The following is an 18,264-nucleotide window of genomic DNA, read 5'->3' on the forward strand; positions in this document are numbered from 1 at the left end:
CCCCCCCCCAACTTCTCTGGCAACCTCCAGTCTGTTCTTTGCATTTAAACTTGATAGATACTTAGTGATAGATACTTAGATACTATCCTTTATGCAGACGTTCCCCCATAATAAGTAGCATAGTATATTTCATATAAAATGCCCTCCATCAACCTGATTTATCCTTGAAAGGGGCATTTGGTGTTAAAAAAAAAAAGCCAAAACTGATTTGGAGCCAATGTCAGCAAATAAATGAGTCCTATCTGAATCTCCCTAATGCTTAGAATATGATGGATTTTAATATATGTTGAATAAAAGGAACTCATGATGTCTAAAGCAATGAGTACTTTCTGATGGGACTGTAATTGGCTTCCCTAAGGGAGAAAAATGTTTGCTTTTAAAGAAAATAGAGCTTATGAGGGGGCGCCTGGGTGGCTCAGTCGTTAAGCGTCTGCCTTGGCTCAGGTCATGGTGCCAGGGTTCTGGGATCGAGCCCCGCATCGGGCTCCCTGCTTCTCCCTCTCCCACTCCCCCTGCTTGTGTTCCCTCTCTCACTGTGTCTCTCTCTGTCAAATAAATAAAATCTTTTAAAAAAATAGAGCTTATGGTTAACTTTGGAAAATTAAAATATAGGATAAAAAAATCATTTTTAATCTCATCGTTTGAAACCACCGCTTTCTTACATTTTGGTGTTTTTGCTTGAGTTTTAGCTCATATAGATCTTTTCCCCATAGTTGTTATTTTATGTATAGCTCTTAAGCAATTATTAAGAAGTAGCGGTATTTGCCAAAACAAGTATTTGACATCCTAGGGGGACGACTTAACACCACTCATCTAGAAGGATAAGTTTAGATGTGCTTACACCTGTGTTTAATAAACATGACTTTCAATACCTATTGTTAGAAGTTGAAGGGGGATAATACAGCATCCTCCAAACTGAGAAGGTACTTTTTTTTAAAAAAAAAGATTTTATTTATTTGAGAGAGAGAGATTGGGAGAACGAGTAGGAGGAGGGGCAGAGGGAGAAGCAGACTACCCGTGGAGCAGGGAACCCGACTCGGAACTCGATCCCAGGACCCTGGGATCATGACTAGAGCCGAAGGTATACACTTAACTGACTGAGCCACCCAGGCGCCCTGAGAAAGTACTTTGAGACTGGGGACTCTATACAGTTTACTCAGTTTTACTCAGGGTAACACTGACGGGGGGCTCAGACGGGTGAGGATCCAGAGCTGCCCAGCTATTCTGTGCAAAGTTCCAATCTTAAGCCATAGATTTTATAGGTCAAGGGGATGTACAGAGGGCACTATGGTGAGGTCAAAGGGTCTAACACTTAACAGACCTCATGGTGCCCCCTGTGTGCCGAAAGAGGGGGAAAGAAACTATGTTATCTCTACTAGTTACCTAAGCAACTTTAGGGGAGATCAGAACAAGCCCTCCCGCATACATTAATCCCCAGGGGCCTGGAACAACGTACCCCCAAGGGAGGTCATTGTGTGGACGTGAACAAGATGGAGTCAGTGTTGTCAACCTACCTACAGTTGAGGAGCCTGGCATAGGAGGCGATGTATTCATTCACCCACTAGACAGATATATTTTGTGTCACTTAATATGTGCCTGGCACTGTGTTAGCACTGGGGATATATTTGTAAATAAGACAGACACCTAGCCTAAGGTCTGGGGTCTTGAGGGGTTTTCGTTATGGTGGGGAGAATGACAAGTAGAAAGAAAACTAATTTTAGCTTGCAGTAAGCTTGGTGAAGGAAATAGCCGATGTGTTTGAGACTAAATGGGGAAAGGGGTACTTCAGATGGGGAGGAGATGACATGTGACTTCAGAGCTTAATGTTAAGAATGAACTAGTTAGGGCACCTGGGTGGCTCAGTTGGTTAAGCGACTGCCTTCGGCTCAGGTCATGATCCTGGAGTCCCGGGATCGAGTCCCGCATCGGGCTCCCTGCTCGGCAGGGAGTCTGCTTCTCCTTCTGACCCTCCCCCCTCTCATGCTCTCTCTCTATCTCATTCTGTCTCTCAAATAAATAAATAAAAAATCTTTAAAAAAAAAAAAAGAATGAACTAGTTAGTAAGAAGTCAGAGGACAGAGGTCCTGATATGGGCAAGGATTTGCTTATTTGAGTGACATTTTGAAGGAGACCAGTATGGCTAGAATTCAGTGAACGTGGCGGGGACGGGAGGAATGGTCCACTGGATGATTGAAGACTGAATGATGTGATTTAACTTAAGTTTTAAAAACATGGGCTTGGAGTGATAAGTTTGGACAGGGATTTCTCCAAAAAAGATATGCAAATGGCCAATGAATGCATGAAATTTTGCCCCAACGTCAGTAGTCCATAATGAAATGCAAATCAAAACCACAATGAGATACCACTTCACACCCACTAGAATGACTATAATAATAATAAAAAAAAAAGACAATCATGTTACTGAGGATGGAGAGCATTTGGACCCCTTATCACTGCTGGTGGGACTGGAAAATGATGCGGCTGCTGTGGAAAGCACTTGGGAAAACATTTCCTCCAAATAGTAAGTATGGAGTTACCATATGACCCAGCAGTAGCACTCCTGGGAGTATACTTGAGAGACATGAAAACACACATCCACATAAAAACTTGTGCATGAATGTTCCTAGCAGCGTTGTTCATAACAGCCAAAAGGTGAAAACAGCCCACATGTCCGTCAGCTGATACATGCATGAACAAATGAGGTCCATCCATCTGCATCCAATGGAATAATACTCAGCAATTCAAAGGTGTGAAGCCCGGGTACATTCTACAATGCAGGTGACCCTTGGAAACGTTTTCCTAAATGAAGGAGGCCAGTAACAAAAGACCGTGTATTATAGGATTCCATCTACGTGAAATATCCAGAACAGGCAAATCCACAGAGATAGGGAGTAGGTTGGTGGTTTCCTAAGGCCAAGGGCAGAATGCAGAGTAATTGCTAATGGACACAAGGTTCCTTTTGGGGGCATGAAAATGTTCTGGTGATTGTTGTCAAAGTCTGTAAATGTAGCAACATTCATTGGATTACAAACTGAAAATGGGCAGCTGTGATGGTTTAGGAATTATATCTCCATGAAGTTGTTTTTTAAAAAATCAGCCCGCTCAAAAACAAAACAAAACAAAAACAACCAACTATGGATACATTTAATAACATGACTGAGTCCCAGAAATAACTTTACTGGATGGAAGAAGCCAGACAAAAAAGAGTACATATTCTGTGTTTCTATTTATATAAAATTCTAGAAAATACAGTCTGATCTGTGGTGACAGAAGGCAGATCAGTGGTTGCCTGGGGCCCAGGGGTGGGGTAGGGACAAGGAGGGGCAGGTGGAGAGATGACAGGAGGGTGCCAGGAAACTTTAGGGGGTTATTTATTATCTTGATTGTGGAGATCTGTGTTTCACATGTAACTTATCATATACCTGTGTAGTTTATTGCATGTCAGTCATACCTCAATGAAGCTGTTTAAAAATAATCAGTCCGGGGCACCTGGGTGGTGCAGTTGGTTGAGCATCTGATTCTTGGTTTCGGCTCAGGTCATGGTGTCAGGGTTGTGAGATCGAGCCCTGCATCGGACTCTGTGCTCAGCGCTGAGTCGGCTTCAGATTCTCCCTCCCTCTGCCTTTCCCTCTGCCCCTCTCCCCACTCGCGTGGTCTCTCTCTCCTTCAAATAAATAAAAATAAAATCTCAAAAAGAAAAATCAGTCTGGTTGCTGGGTGGAGAAAGCCTCGGTGGGGGGCAGAATTGGAAGTTGAAGAACCATGAGAGGTGGCAATGCTTGAAATTGGGGTGGCGACCACGGAAGAAAGTTGATGGAATGAAACACACCTTGGAGGAAGAACCCATGGGGGATGGATCTTGGGGAAGGGGAAAGGGTAGGAAAAGGGGTGATCTTTAGGTTTTTTGCTTGAGCAGCTAGATCTATATAATAGTGTCATCAACTGGGGAAGGAACAGGTTTGGCGAGTGGGGAGAAGCATGTGTGCTATTTTGGAAAAAAACGAGTGTTGGTGAGATGTCCACGCAGAGATATTCAGTAGGCTGTTAAGGATGTGAGCCTGGCACTCGGGGGACGGAGCTGGATGGTGAAGGTAAAGTTGGGGGCACCAGCATGAAGATGGTGCATAAAGCCCTTGATGACATCACTGAGCAGGGAGTGTAGACGAAGAGCCCCTGAGGGTCAGAATCACCAGGGCGGCTGGGAGATTATGCCTGGGGTGGCCGACGACGGGCAGGTGTGCCAGGACCAGGAGCTCTCACAGAGTAGGGCAGGGCTATCTGGGTGCTGGTGAGCCAAAGAAAGAGGGGGCGTGTGCATTAGCTATGGTGACATGAGGGTCCTTGGTGACAACAGGCACTTTCTGGGTAGTGGAGGGCACGGACTCCAGATCGGGGTGGATCGAAGCACACACAGGAGGTGAGGCTGTGGGGTCAACAGGGACAGGCCGCTTGGGATGTCTTGGGAGCAGAGAGAAGGGACAGCACAGGAGCGGGTGTGAGGTCAAGGTCGTGTGTGTGTATATGTATGTTTTAAGATGAGAGAGAGCACAAGTTTGAGTTGTCGGGAAGCTCAGTCCCGGAAAAGGGAATGTGGCAGCCCATTTCCTCCTTGTGAAGATCAGGGGATGGAATCCTGCGCACAAATGAAGGGCTCACCTTGAGAGTAAGGAGGGATGCCCATTCCTCCCGTGGAACTGAAAGGGAGAAGAAGTTCAGACACAGGCGTGGTTCTAGATTCCATGATGAGAAGCCAGGGAGTCTCAGAGCCAAGAAGTTGGAGGACACAGGGCTGGTGTGTGGCGGCTGTCCTGGAGACTAGTACCCGCCAGGGCCCTGGGGACAGGCTGCCTCGTAACTGCACCACTGCCTTGGGGTTGGGGTTATGAATTTAAGATGAAAAGGACCTAACTAACCACCCACTCTAACAGGAGGAATGGTCTGGAAGTGACAAGGGAGGGCGAGGAAGACCCTCCTCGCCTGTGTCTCTGAAGCAGGTGGGGTAAACACACAGGGGAGGCGGCTTCCCCGCCTGAGGCCAGCTTTCAGTGCGGGCAGGAGGCGAGAGAACATGGAGGAGAGGCTGAGGACCTAGGGAAGGCCCTGCCCGTGGGAGGGGACAGTGAGGTTGGAGAGGCAGTGCCGAGAGGTAACGAGAAGGCCCGAGCTCTCTTCCGAGGGACCTGGCAGTCTGACGTTGGCAGGACTCTCGGGACTAATTTGCCAAAGAGCAAAGGAGCCCGGAAAATCTAGTCTTCCATAGGCTCAGTCCGCAGAGCGGTAGATGGTGGCTTTCTGCGGATGTTCGGGACCAGATGGCTCTGTTGGGGAGGGTCTGGGGCCCCTGGGCTGTGGGGACAAGGCCCTTGAGGTCAGCTCCCCCGCTCTCACCAGCGCAGAAGAACCAGACTGTGGGAGTGGGCGATCCTCAGCAGAGCCCTTGTCCGTTTTGAGGGAGCTTAGCCTGGCTGAGAGGAGGGGGCTCCTCCCCCTCCCCCTTCTGCCAGAGGGCTTGGCGGACACACTTTACCAGAAGACTCTCCCTTATGGGGTTCTTTGCTTTGCATTGTGTGAGGCCCTGATTCTCCTCAAGTGACTTGCCCTGTACCCCTTTAATGCCTCTCTCATTGCTAATGCTTCTTTCTCTCAGTATTTCCCTGTTCAGATTCCAGAGAGGGCAGGTGCTTCGCCCAGCCAAGCTCTGGGCTCTGGCCATGCAGAATTGCCATCCATGGACACCCATCCCTGAGCGGGTCACTGGGCCAGAGGAGAGGTCACACGTGGCTGCTCAGGGCTGGGGGACGGGATGTGTCTGGCTGGGAGAGCAGTGCGGGGCGGTGGGTTTTCCCGTTCCCAGGTGATGGGGGCAGACCTGGGAGGGCCTGACACCCGCAGAGCAGGGGGGCAAGAGTGATGAAGGCCGCGCGGACGTGGGGGCTCAGGCTGACTGGCCTTCCTCTTTCTCATAGCACTGATGTCTTCATCTGCACGAGCCCCACAAAGATGTACAAGTACTGTCCCTACGAGAAGGTAAGATGTGCAGCCTGCTTGCAGCCTCCTCTCATCTTGACCCCACGTGTCACAGGTAAGGGGTGCTAGAGCTCAGCACACCCCGGGGGAGGGGTGCAGACCCTCACAGCGAGGCCTTAGGCAGCTGGGGTGGCCTCGTTGCTGCCCCTTCTCCCGTCCCTCCCTCCCAAAGACCTTTGCTAGCACCAGTCTGACATTCCAGCACATTCTCTGCAGGGAGCCTGGTGAGAAGGCCAGGTTCTCTGGAAGGTGACCACCCCCATGGTAGTGAGACATCATTTGTGAAGGGTGAGGCGCTGGAGGCCACCCAAACCCAAACATTAGGGTGTGTGAATGTATTTATGCAAAAGTCTTACAAAAGTGAAACGGTTACATTGCGCTTCGCCACACACTCGTGTCCTCATCTTCACTGAAAATAGAATTACTTAAAACTGAGGTTTTTCTGGAAATTGGGAACCTGTGGTGGCTAAACCCATGGGAAAGGTGTGTTGCCCAGGAGGTGGGCATTTGCACAGGAGGTGGGTTCAGGGGAAGTGGGAGCAGCCTCCCCAGTCCAGGAAGGTGGGATTGGGGGCCCCAGTACCCCCCTGCTCCTGGGGTGGGGCGGGGTGCTTGCTTGGCACAGACCTTTAGGCAAGAGTTCTCTCAAGTGTGTTCACGTGATCTCTCCCTCTCCATCTCCGTGTTAGAAACAAAATGCACACAGTCCGCCAACATTAAATGCCTTTGGCGTGTGTTAAATGGAATGGGGACTCACCCTTACTGAGTAGTTAACAGCGGTGTTATGGGAGGTGCTTGGCAGCCACCGAGTCATCACGTGCTCCCGCGCCCCATTCCCTGGTTATCCCCGTGACTTTTTACGGGAGTTTAGCTAAACTCAGGGAAGTTAACAACTTGATAGAAGTGGACGTTCTCCAGCCCCTCCTGGGACCTTCTGAGCTGCCCAGTGTGTTTTAATAAGTCCTGCAGGTGCACCCTTAAGTGTGAGTAACTATCAAGCTGGAGCATCTGTTTCAGCTGTGGTTGTAGCGGGCCATCAGGGCGATCGTCCAGGGCTTCTTGGAGGAAGAGGGATGCGATGGCTGTCATCCATGCATTCCTGTGGATCCAGGTTCCATCTTTCTGCCCACCATCGCACCTGCGCAGCTTCAGCCCGGGACTGCACTGAGCTCCGGACAACTCAAACCTGATGTGTCTGTCCCTGGGCTCCTGACATCCCCGTCCCATGTCTGTCCCTCCCCTCTCGGTAGACTGGCATCGTCCACCAGCCTCTGAGGCTGAAAGCCAGGGAACCATCCTGGTGACACCCTTTTTATCCCTCACACCGAGTGCATCAGCAAGTTGTGTGTCCTGTTCAGGGTACCTGGCGTCCTCCTACTTTCTCTCCATCGCACCACCTTAGCATTTCTTCCTAGAACCACTCCGAGAGCCTTCTACACTGCCTGTTCATTTCCACCCAGAGCCAGTGGAAGTCTTTCATAAAGTAGATCATGTCAGCCCCCTACTAGAAAACCTTTTAACAGTTTCCCACTGCACTTAAAATAGAATTTTAAAATATATACATACACACACACACGAACTCCTCGTCAAAACCTGCCAAGCCCCTCCCAGCCACCTCTCTATCATCATAAGTTCCTGATTCTGCATTCACGATGCTCCCATGTTCCTATTTCTTGGACACGCTTCATGCCCCTAAACATGCGGGGACTCCCTGTGTGCCTCATTCCTCCTCATCCCTTAGGTCTCACTTAGCTGCCCCCCCATTTCCTGACTGTATCTTAAAGCTTATTCTTTCTCTGCCTTGCTGTTCAATCCCTCAGCCCTTGTTTCCTGTAGAAACACTTGAAATGGGTTCGCGTCTTTGTCTATGTCCTGTTACCTGTCTGTCTCCCCAGCGGACTGCAAGCCCCATGAGGGCAGCAACCGTGTCTGTCTTGTTGACTGTGGGTCCCCGTGCCCGGCGCGCTGTAAACACCCAGGATTTGTTGTCGGATGAATAGATTCATTTGTTCAACAGAAGCTTATCAAACATATCTTCGTAATAATGTTTGCCATTTATCCGATGCCCCCAATGTGCCAAGCTCTATACTTTTATAATCAGTACAGCAACTCCCTGTGAAACAGAGGACTCCTCTGGTCTGACAGATGAAGAAGGAGGCTGAGAGGGGCAAGGCGGCTTGTCTCCTGGGTCTCGTGATCATACAGGCAGCGGGGCTCGGTCCAGAGCCGTGCGTCCCAGAGCCCGTGCCCCGAGCTGCTCCCACGAGCAGCGCATGCTCCCTGCTGAGGGTTTGGAGTCCAGTGAACACGTGGGCAGAGGATATCACTTGGGACCCTCAGGTTGCAGCAACGTGAATGGTGTCCGGCTAACTTGAACGAAAGTAAAGTTTATTAGGACACTATTGGTTTGCTCAGAGAATCACAGGAGAATCTGAAGGAGCAGCCCCTTGACAAGCAGGCTGGGAGCCAAAGCTGGTGGGCGGTCTCCCCAAGCATACGTGCTTGCAGAAGACCAAAGCCCCGTTCATTCTCCCTCTGTGGGTGTCTCTGCCCAGGATTCCCGTTCCCAGGAGAGAGGCTTCCCAGCTGAGCTCAGGTCACAGTCCTGGCACTTGGCCAGGGGAGCATAGGCATCCTGACTGATGTCCCATTAAGGACAGGGGTCTTTGCAGAGAAAAATCGAGGTGCTGATATCAGAGGAAGGGGTGCCGTGATAGTGGATAGTGGATGCCCTGACCAAACAAAGGGAAAAAAGCAACAAAACCCCGGCTGCCAACTTACTACCTAGTGATAGAAACCCTGTTAACATTTTGAGGTGTTTGTTTCTAGTTTTTCTTTGATGCATATTAAATACAATACATATATTTTAACAAAACTTGAATCTCATGTGGTTTAGTATCCTTTTTCTCCTTAATGGAGTTTTAGCCTTTTTTCTGTCACCAAATATTCTTCAAAAGCATGATTGCTAAGAGCTGAAGTCATCTCGTACCTACATCTTCGTGTGATTATGTCCATAGGATAGATTCCAGGAGGTAGAATTCCTGGCTCCCACAAGAAGGGCACATTGTGACACGCACCGCAGGGAGGGGCATGTTGTCACCGCTGTGCTGGCGGCTGGCAGAACACCCTTCCCACCCAGCGGCCAGGCCGGGCCACGTACGGTTGGTCAGTGGAGGAAGTGGGACACTGAACAAAGACATGAAGCCAGCAAAATGCGGAGTATGTTTGAGGAACTTCGGGTGAATTGTGTTGGCTGGTAGCCCTAGAGCCTGTGGGGTTGGGATCAGACTGGGGTACAGGCTTATCTCCCAGCCATGTTGTCACCTCCAACCCCCTGCCCCCGCCCCAGAACTAAGTCAGTGGGGAAGGCAGACAATGGTATCTTGTGAAGAGATGAAAATAGCCCCAGCCACCTCCTCTCCCGCCATCCATGATCCCTCCCATCCCTAGTAGATGGACCTTGCATCCTTGGCTAGTTGAGGCTGGGGGCAGACGGGTGCTGATGATTCTTCTGCCTGGTGCCTGTGGTGGGGGAGTGCGGGGGCTAGTCTCAGGACATCAACTGAGGATGGATGTTTTGCCCTCATGGTGGTCCCAGTGGGGGCTCAAGACCCAGAACTCTCACAGAGTTCTTCCCTCTGCTCCTGCCCCCCAGAGCAGCATCAGCCTTGGGCAGCCGAAGTGGAAGTTTTTCTCCTTAGTTGATTCCTCTCGAGACCCAGTCAAAGGAGGGAAGCCTAATTGCTAAGAGGTCAACTTCTTTATCATACCTAAGGAGTCAGACTTAGGTGCCATTTAGTTTATCAGAACCTTCTTTCTGGCTGGAGCTTGCTGACATTTTAAACCTCCTTTCTGGCTGGAGCTTGCTGACATTTTAAACCCAAACCGGCTCAGTAGTAGCTGACTCGTGAGTTGGTAGTAATGCAGGCAAGGGCTTCTCCTGTAATGATCCATTAGCCTTCATAATAGCCCTTTGCAGTAGGTACTATTATTATCCCCATTCTAAAGATGAGGGAACTGAGGCACAGAGAGGTTAAGTCACTTGCCCAAGGTTGGCAGCAAGACATGGTGAGTCAGGGTTGGGCAGTCTGGCTCCAGAGTCTGTACTCTGTACCTCTGTGCTATGCTCACCCCCTTCTCTAATTCCACCTGACTCAGAACTCAGCATGGTTTACTAGTTGTTTTCCCCCAAGGAGATTAAAAAAAATCCATGTTAAATTCTTCATACTTGAGCATGACAGTTTACTGTTACTTTCCCTCATTCCACAAGGTGAGTGATCACAAGTGGGATTAAGTGAGATGCTTGGTTGTAACAGTGGGACATGTTCTTTTCATCTGAAGTCGGGTCTCCTGATCATATGTCTTTCAGATGCTGTGGTTGATTTTAAGAATAAATGTTAAACATTTCCACCCCATCATCGAGCCTCTCCACTTAAACTCAAGTAAAAAAATGTAGATAATGAATTAAATTTCTTCACACATTTCACACCAAATTGTCCAACTGCTCCCAGAACTTGAGTCTCTTATAAGACTTACACTAAAAGGTGCATCACTTTCTCTTGCCACCAGCAGAAACCACAGGTTCTTTTGGGAGCAGGTGGAGCCACACTCCAGCAATTCAGGAACTTTCTCTGGTGATACTTCCCACTTAGTGTGCTACCCAGTAGTCTAAAACTGGGGCTCATGGTATGTTTTGGCCCAAACTCCTTTTTATAAAATAATTGGCTGTTCATGGTAATTGGCATAGGGTTTTTTGGGAGGATGATGGAAACTTCTGGGGATTAGATGGGCAATGGTTGTACAACATAGAGGATTACTTTAAAAAAACACTGAAATGTACACTCTAAATTGCTGAATTTTATAGTATGTAAATTATATATTAAAAATGACTATCAAGTGAAATAAAAGGAAAAAGCCTTTTATAGTATAGAAAAGGAGAGGTCTCAAATAAAACCAGAAATGAAAGAGTTGATACAACTGTGGTTGATACGACAGAAATATGAAGGATCATAAGAGACTACTAAGAATAATTATATGCCAACAAATTGGACAGTGTAGAAGAAATGGATACTTTCCTAGAAACACAACCTTCTAGGACTGAATCATGGTGAAATAGAAGATCTGAACAGACCAGTTACTACCAAGGAGATGGAGTCAGTAATCAAGAACTTCCCAAAGAACAAAAGTCCATGACCAGATGACTTCACTGGTGAATCCTGCCAAACATTCAAAGAAGAATTAATCCCAACCCTCCTCAAACTCTTCCAAAAAATAGAAGGGGGCTGGAGGGACTCTTCCAGACACATTTATGAGGCCAGCATTACCCTGATACCCAAACCAGACAAGAATGCCACAAAAAAGAAAATTCAAGGACAATATCCCTGATGAATATAGATGCAAAATTCCTGAACAAAATATTAGCAAACTGAATTCAACGATACAGTAAAAGGATCATACACCATGATCAAGTGGGATTTATTCCAGGAATGCAAGGATGGTTCAACATCTGCAAATCAATTAATGTGATATAATACATTAACAAAACAGATAAAAATTATATGATCATTTCAATAGATGCAGAAAAAGCATTTGATAAAATTCAACATCCATTTTATTTATTTATTTATTTTAAAAGATTTTATTTCTTTATTTTGAGAGAGAGAGTGTGAGCAAGGGGAGAGGCAAAGGGAGAGGGAGAGAGAACCTCAAGCAGGCTCCAGATTGAGTGCAGATTCTGACATGGGGATCAATCCCATGATTCTGAGATCATGACCTGAGCCGAAACCAAGAGTCCGTCACTCAACCAACTGAGCCACCCAGGTGCCCCTGAACATCCATTTTAATAAAAAAAACAAAACAAAAAAAAAAACCCTCTCAACAAAGCATATATAGAGGGAACGTACCTCAACTTAATAAAAGTCATATATGATAAATGCACAGCTAATGTTATACTTAATGGTGAACAGCTGAAAGCTTTTCCTCTAAGATCAGGAACAAGACAAGGATGTCCACTCTTGACACTTTTATTCAATAGAATATTGGATGTCCTAGCCACAGCAGTTAGGCAAGAAAAAAAAATCATCCAAATTGGAAAGGAAGAAGTAAAACTATCACTATTTGTAGATGACATGATATTATATATAGAAAAACCTACTGACTCCATCAAAAAACTGTTAGAACTAATAAATTCAGTAAAGTTACAGGATACAAAATCATACACAAAAATCTGTTGCATTTCTTTACACTAATAATGAACTGTGAGAGAAACTAAGAAAATAGTTCCATTCACAATTGCATCAAAAAGAATAAAATACTGAGGAATAAATTTATCCAAGGAGGTGAAAGACCTATATATTAAAAACTATAAGACATTAGTGAAAGAAATTGAAGAAGACAGAAATAAATGTAAAGATATTCTGTACTCATGGATTGAAAGAATTCATATTGTTAAAATAGTTATAGTACCCCAAAACAATCCACAGATTCAGTGCAATCGCTATAAAAATTCCAATAGTAACTTTCACAGTCCTAGAACAAACCTAAAATTTGGAACCACAAAAGACCCCAATAGCCAAAGCAATTTTGAGAAAGAAGAACAAAGCTGGAGGTGTCGCACTCCCTCATTTCAAACTATATTACAAAGCTATAGTAATCAAAACAGTATAGTATTGGCATAAAACAGACACATAGATCAATGGAACTAATAGCCCAGAAATAAACCCATGCATATATGGTCAATTTATGACAAAGGAGCCAAGAATATACAATGGAGAAAGGACAGTCTCTTCAAGAAATGGTGGTGGGAAAATTGGACAGCCACATGCAAAAGAATGAAACTGGACCTCTATCTTATATCATGCACAAAAATTAACTCAAAATGGATTAAAGACTTGAATGTAAGACCTGAAACCATAAAACTCCTAGAAGAAAAATAGGTGGTAAGCTCCTTGGCATAGCTCTTGGCAATGGTTTGAATCTGACACCAAAACAAAAGCAACAGAAGCAAAAACAAACGTGTGGGACTACATCAAACCAAAAAGCTTCCGTACAGCAAAGGAAACCATCAACAAAATGAAAAGGCAACCGCCTGAATGAGAGAAAATAATTACATATCATATATCTGATAAGGGGCTAATATCCAAAATGCATAAAGAACTCATACAACTCAAGAGCAAAAACCAAACAACCCCCAGACCAAACAGTCTGAGTAAAAACTGGGCAAAGGATCTGAATAGACATTTTCCAAAAAAGATATACAACAGGTACATGAAAAGAAGCTCAACATCATTAATTATCAGGGGAATGCAAATCAAAACCACAATGAGATGTCATCTCGCACCTGTTAGATTGGCTTTTATCAAAAAGGCAAACAATAACAAGTGTTGGTGAGGATAAGGAGAAAAAGGAACTGTTGTGCGCTGTTGGTGGGAATGTAAATTGATGCAGCCACTGTAGAAAACAGAATGAAGGTTCCTCAAATGATTAAAAATAAAACTACCATATGATGCTGCAAGTTTACTTCTGGGTATTTATTCCAAGAGAACAAAAACACTAATTTGAAAAGATATATGTACCTCTATGTGTATTGAAGCATTATTTACAATAGCCAACATATGGAAACAACCTAAGTGTCCATTGATGGGTGAATGGATAAAGAAATTTTGTTATTATATGCAATGGAATATGACTTCAGCCATAAAAAATAATGGAATCTTGCCATTTGTGACAACATGGATGGACCTCAAGGGTATTATGCTGAGTGAAATGTCAGACAGAGAAAGACAAATACTGTATGATGTCTTATATGTGGAATCTAAAAACAAGCAAACAGGGATGCCTGGTGGCTCAGATGGTTAAGCGTCTGCCTTAGGCTCAGGTCATGATCTCCAGGTCCTGGGATCAAGCCTCATGTCGGGCTCCCAGCTCAGCAGGGAGTCTGCTTCTCCCACTCCCTCTGCCTCTCCCCCTGGTTGTGCTCCCTCTGTCTCTCTCTCAAATGAATAAATGAAATCTTTAAAAAAAATTAAAAAACAATAAAAACAAGCAAACCAAACAAAACCCCCAAATCCAAGCTTATAAATGCAGAGAACAGATTGGTGGTTATAAGAGGTGAGGGTTGGGAGAAACGGGTGAACAATTTGTTTGTTTTAGTTAAATAAATCAAATTTAAAAAAACTAATGGAACTGCAAGGGGAAATAGACAAATTCACAATTCTTCTCCAAGGCTTTAATATCTCTGTTTTAATAGCTGATAAAATAAGTAGACCCCCCCAATCAGTCAAGATGTAGAAGCCCTTGAACAAGCATTGACAACCAGCTTGACCAAGTTGACATTTATATAACACCTCGCACAACAACAGTAGATATCTGTTCTAGTCCAGTGCACACAGAACATTTAGCAAGATAAGCCATGTTTTGGTATAGCGGATATACTAAAAGCCACTGAATTGTATACTTTAAATTGGTAGATTTTATGGTATGTGAATTATAGCTAAAAAAAATTTGGCTGTTCAGATGGCTGATAGTTCCAGAACTAACTCTATTCTTCTGCTTAGATGTGGTTATTTTATCATCTTAATTGGGTTTGTGGACAGAAGTGCATGATACCTATACAGGGTCCTGGGTCAAGCCACTTTCCCTGAAAATCTTGGGCTTAATGCCACCACTTTTCACATCTCTCACTAAATGAAGTAGGCCAGTAATGAAGACACCTGTTGTTGGGTAATGGCATGTCCCCAGCATCTCCCAGGACTTGCATCTCCTCCCTGATTTGAGGCTTGTCCTGGGATCTGCTCATCGGAGCAGAGCAAGACTTTTGGGGGCATTCCACTCAATATTTGATGAGCAAGGACCGTGTCTAACTCACAGATCTTCATTTCTGAGCTGCGTCTTTGCTTGTGGACCTACATGGCTCTGAGAGGGCTGTGAGGAGGTGTCAGGGAGCTGCTCCAGGCCCTGTCACTACCCTGGGTGTTCTGCCTCCTGTCTTTTCTCAGCACCATCCTCATCAGCACCCGCCTCCCCCCATTCATCATCCTCACCGTAAATTCTTCACTCCTACAGTGACTGGTTTTGTGAGCTTGCTGCTCATACCGTAGGTCTTGAGAGATCACCTCCCTTGAAAGTCCTTCTTGTGATTCTTTTGCTAACATGTAGTTTGGATTCAGTTTCAGTCATTTTGACAGATTCTGGTTTAGGAGTGGCAACACCATTTTACACTTGGATAGCTCTGCATTCATTTTATGCCCAAGTATTTTTAGGAACTGAAATTGTAATCAGGTGAATAATGAGCAATGCCTCTCTTTCAAAACAGCAGCTAATAAACGTAATGAATCATGCTTGTCCAAGCCCTGACTTATCCCTAGAGGTGTCCCTCGGACACCTGACCTCTCTGAGCCCTGGCTGAACCTGAGAGTCACACTGTCACCTCTGGATCTGTGGCCCCACCTGTGAGCTTCTCAGCTCACCTCTCTGGGACTTGGCTTCTTCGTCAGTACAGTTGTAGGAACACCTTCCATGGGCATAATTAAAATTGACCGGTAATCAAATTGCGTTATATAAATGTATCAAGTCAACACACTATACACCTTAAACTTATACGATGTTATATGTCAATTATAACTCAATAAATGTAAATTAAAAAAACACGTTGGAGAAGAAATTTACATAAATCACCAGACACTATGCTTGCTATAGCAGTAAGTGTCATCCCCTTGTTTCTATCTGTCCCCAAATTCTCCTGTCCAGCAGTAAAGAAAGAATGAACTTCAACACACATTTCTCAAACCAGAAACCCTGGACAGTTCTATGGTTGATTAGTTTTTCTGCATTCTTGGATCCCAGAAAAATAACTTTTGTATAAAGTTGCCTGTTGCTTACACAGTTTGACTAGAACTGTTTCTTTTTTTTTTTTTTTAAAGATTTTATTTATTCATTTGAGGCACAGAGATACAGAGAGAGAGAGAGAAAGCACGAGCAGGGAGAGAGGCAGAGGGAGAAGCAGGCTCCCCGCCGAGCCAGGAGCCCGATGCGGGGCTCGATCCCAGGACCCTGGGATCATGACCTGAGCCGAAGGCAGACGCTTAATGACTGAGCCACCCAGGCGCCCCTATGTTCATTCTTATTTAGGAAGCACCAATTAGTTCAAGAATTGTTCATGGCTAGGGTATGTGGCAGGTCATTGGTGTTTATGGATAATAGATTTGTGACCTACATCAGTGGTGAACATGTCAGGGGAGCTCCAGTTAGTAAAATCTGATATGTGCCTTAAAATGAATATTGAGCATGGGCTTTATTTATTTATTTATAAAGATTTTATTTACTTATTTGACAGAGCGAGAGAGCACAAGCAGGGGGAAGAGTAGAGGGAGAGGGAGAAGCAGGCTCCCCGCCAAGCAGGGAGCCTGATGCGGGGCTCGATCCCAGGACCCTGGGATCATGACCTGAGCTGAAGGCAGACGCTTAACGACTGAGCCACCCAGGCGCCCCTTTTTTATTTTTTTAATTTATTTTATTAGAGAGAGAGAGAGAGCATGAATTGGGGGGAGGGGCAGAGAGAGGGAGAAGCAGGCTCCCCGCCGAGCCAGGAGCCCAATGCGGGGCTCGATCCCAGGACCCTGGGATCATGACCTGAGCTGAAGGCAGACGCTCAACCATCTGAGCCACCCAGGCACCCTGTTTTTTGTTTTTTTTAAAGATTTTTTTATTTATTCATTTGAGACACAGAGATACAGAGAGAGAGAGAGAAAGCACGAGCAGGGAGAGAGGCAGAGGGAGAATGCTTCTCCCTCTCCCACTCCCCCTGCTTGTGTTCCCTCTCTCGCTGTGTCTCTCTCTGTCAAATAAATAAATAAAATCTTTAAATAAATAAATAAATAAATAAAATAAAATAAAAATAAAATTTAACTATAATGACATTTATTGAGTAAGTACTATGTGTCAGGCATTACTCTGCGTCCGACATAGATTTGATGTAATCACATCAACACCACTGTGAAGACACTGAGTCTTAGAAGGTTGGGTGGTTCGTTTGAGGCCCGGGAGCTCAGACACATCAGAACCACAGGAGAGGAGAGATAAGACCAAAAGCTAGAAGCCTTTGTCCAGCTGCCTAGTACTGAGCGCTTTCTGTGTGCCAGGCACTGGGCTAAGACTTTTTTTTTTTTTTAAGATTTTATTTATTTATTTGAGAGAGAGAGAATGAGAGAGAGAGAGAGAGCATGAGAGGGAGGAGGGTCAGAGGGAGAAGCAGACTCCCTGCCGAGCAGGGAGCCCGACGCGGGACTCGATCCCGGGACTCCAGGATCATGACCTGAGCCGAAGGCAGTCGCCCAACCAACTGAGCCACCCAGGCGCCCCTGGGCTAAGACTTTTATGTACATTTTCCCATTTAATCCCCAAAGGAGTCCCATGAGGCAATACTGTCATTATCCCTGCTTTCCCGTGGGTGGCCTGGTCAACTCGCTGGGGACTCTTCATGACCAGCGTGTGGGCTCTGGCGGTGCAGACCCAGTGTTGAACGGGGCTCTGCCACTCGCTGAACCTCTCTGAGCTTCAGCTGGTTTGTACGGCATTGATTCGCCACCGTGACCCTTTAAAAATGTACATCTAGAGTCTTTTTCCTAAACGACACCCATGTTTGGAGCTCCACTTGTGGTCTACAGACAGAGACCAGAGAAACACAGAACTTGGATGTGGGTGGAAACTTTCATGGCCATTTGACATGGATGCAGCATCCAAACACATGATTGGATTTCGTATCTTTTTAAAAAAAATTTTTATTTCAATTCAGTTTAATTAACATATAGTATATCATTAGTTTCAGAGGTAGAGTTTAGTGATTCACCGGTTGCATATAACACCCAGTGCTCATTACATCACTTACATTACATCACATCACATCACTTACATCTTACTGCCCATCACCCAGTTACCCCATCTGCCCACCTAATTCCCCTCCAGCAACCCTCGGTTTGTTTTCTAGAGTTAAGAGTCTCTTATGATTTGCCGCCATCTCTGTTTTTGTCTTATTTCATTTTGCCATCCCTTCCCCTATGTTCATCTGATTTGTTTCTTAAATTCCACATATGAGTGAGATCATCTGGTATTTGTCATTCTCTGCCTGACTTATTTTACTTAGCATAATACCCTCTAGTTCTTTTTTTTACTTTTTTTTATTCTTATGTTAATGCCCATACATTACATCATTAGATTTAGATGTAGTGTTCCATGATTCAT

At 45.5% G+C, this 18,264-nt stretch overlaps 2 protein-coding genes across 4 annotated transcripts in view; both read left to right on the plus strand.

Annotated features, from left to right (window-relative positions):
• MPRIP (myosin phosphatase Rho interacting protein) overlaps positions 1–18,264 on the plus strand; it is a 574,668-nt gene that overhangs the window by 265,702 nt on the left and 290,702 nt on the right. The window lies entirely within an intron of this gene.
• The window catches only part of NT5M (5',3'-nucleotidase, mitochondrial), a 30,951-nt gene that overhangs the window by 8,922 nt on the left and 3,765 nt on the right, over positions 1–18,264 (plus strand). For 2 of the 3 annotated variants that reach the window (XM_006744611.3, XM_081805578.1), the window contains exon 3: positions 5,967–6,027. In XM_006744611.3, the coding sequence (XP_006744674.2) occupies positions 5,967–6,027 (61 nt within the window). Of the gene's footprint in view, positions 1–5,966; positions 6,083–7,922; positions 8,353–18,264 lie in introns of those variants that run through there. The other variant, XM_081805579.1, reaches the window with a different exon arrangement.

Source organism: Leptonychotes weddellii, chromosome 15 (assembly GCF_054177405.1).
Source record: "Leptonychotes weddellii isolate Sample4059 chromosome 15, ASM5417740v2, whole genome shotgun sequence".
Taxonomy (NCBI): Eukaryota; Metazoa; Chordata; class Mammalia; order Carnivora; family Phocidae; genus Leptonychotes; species Leptonychotes weddellii.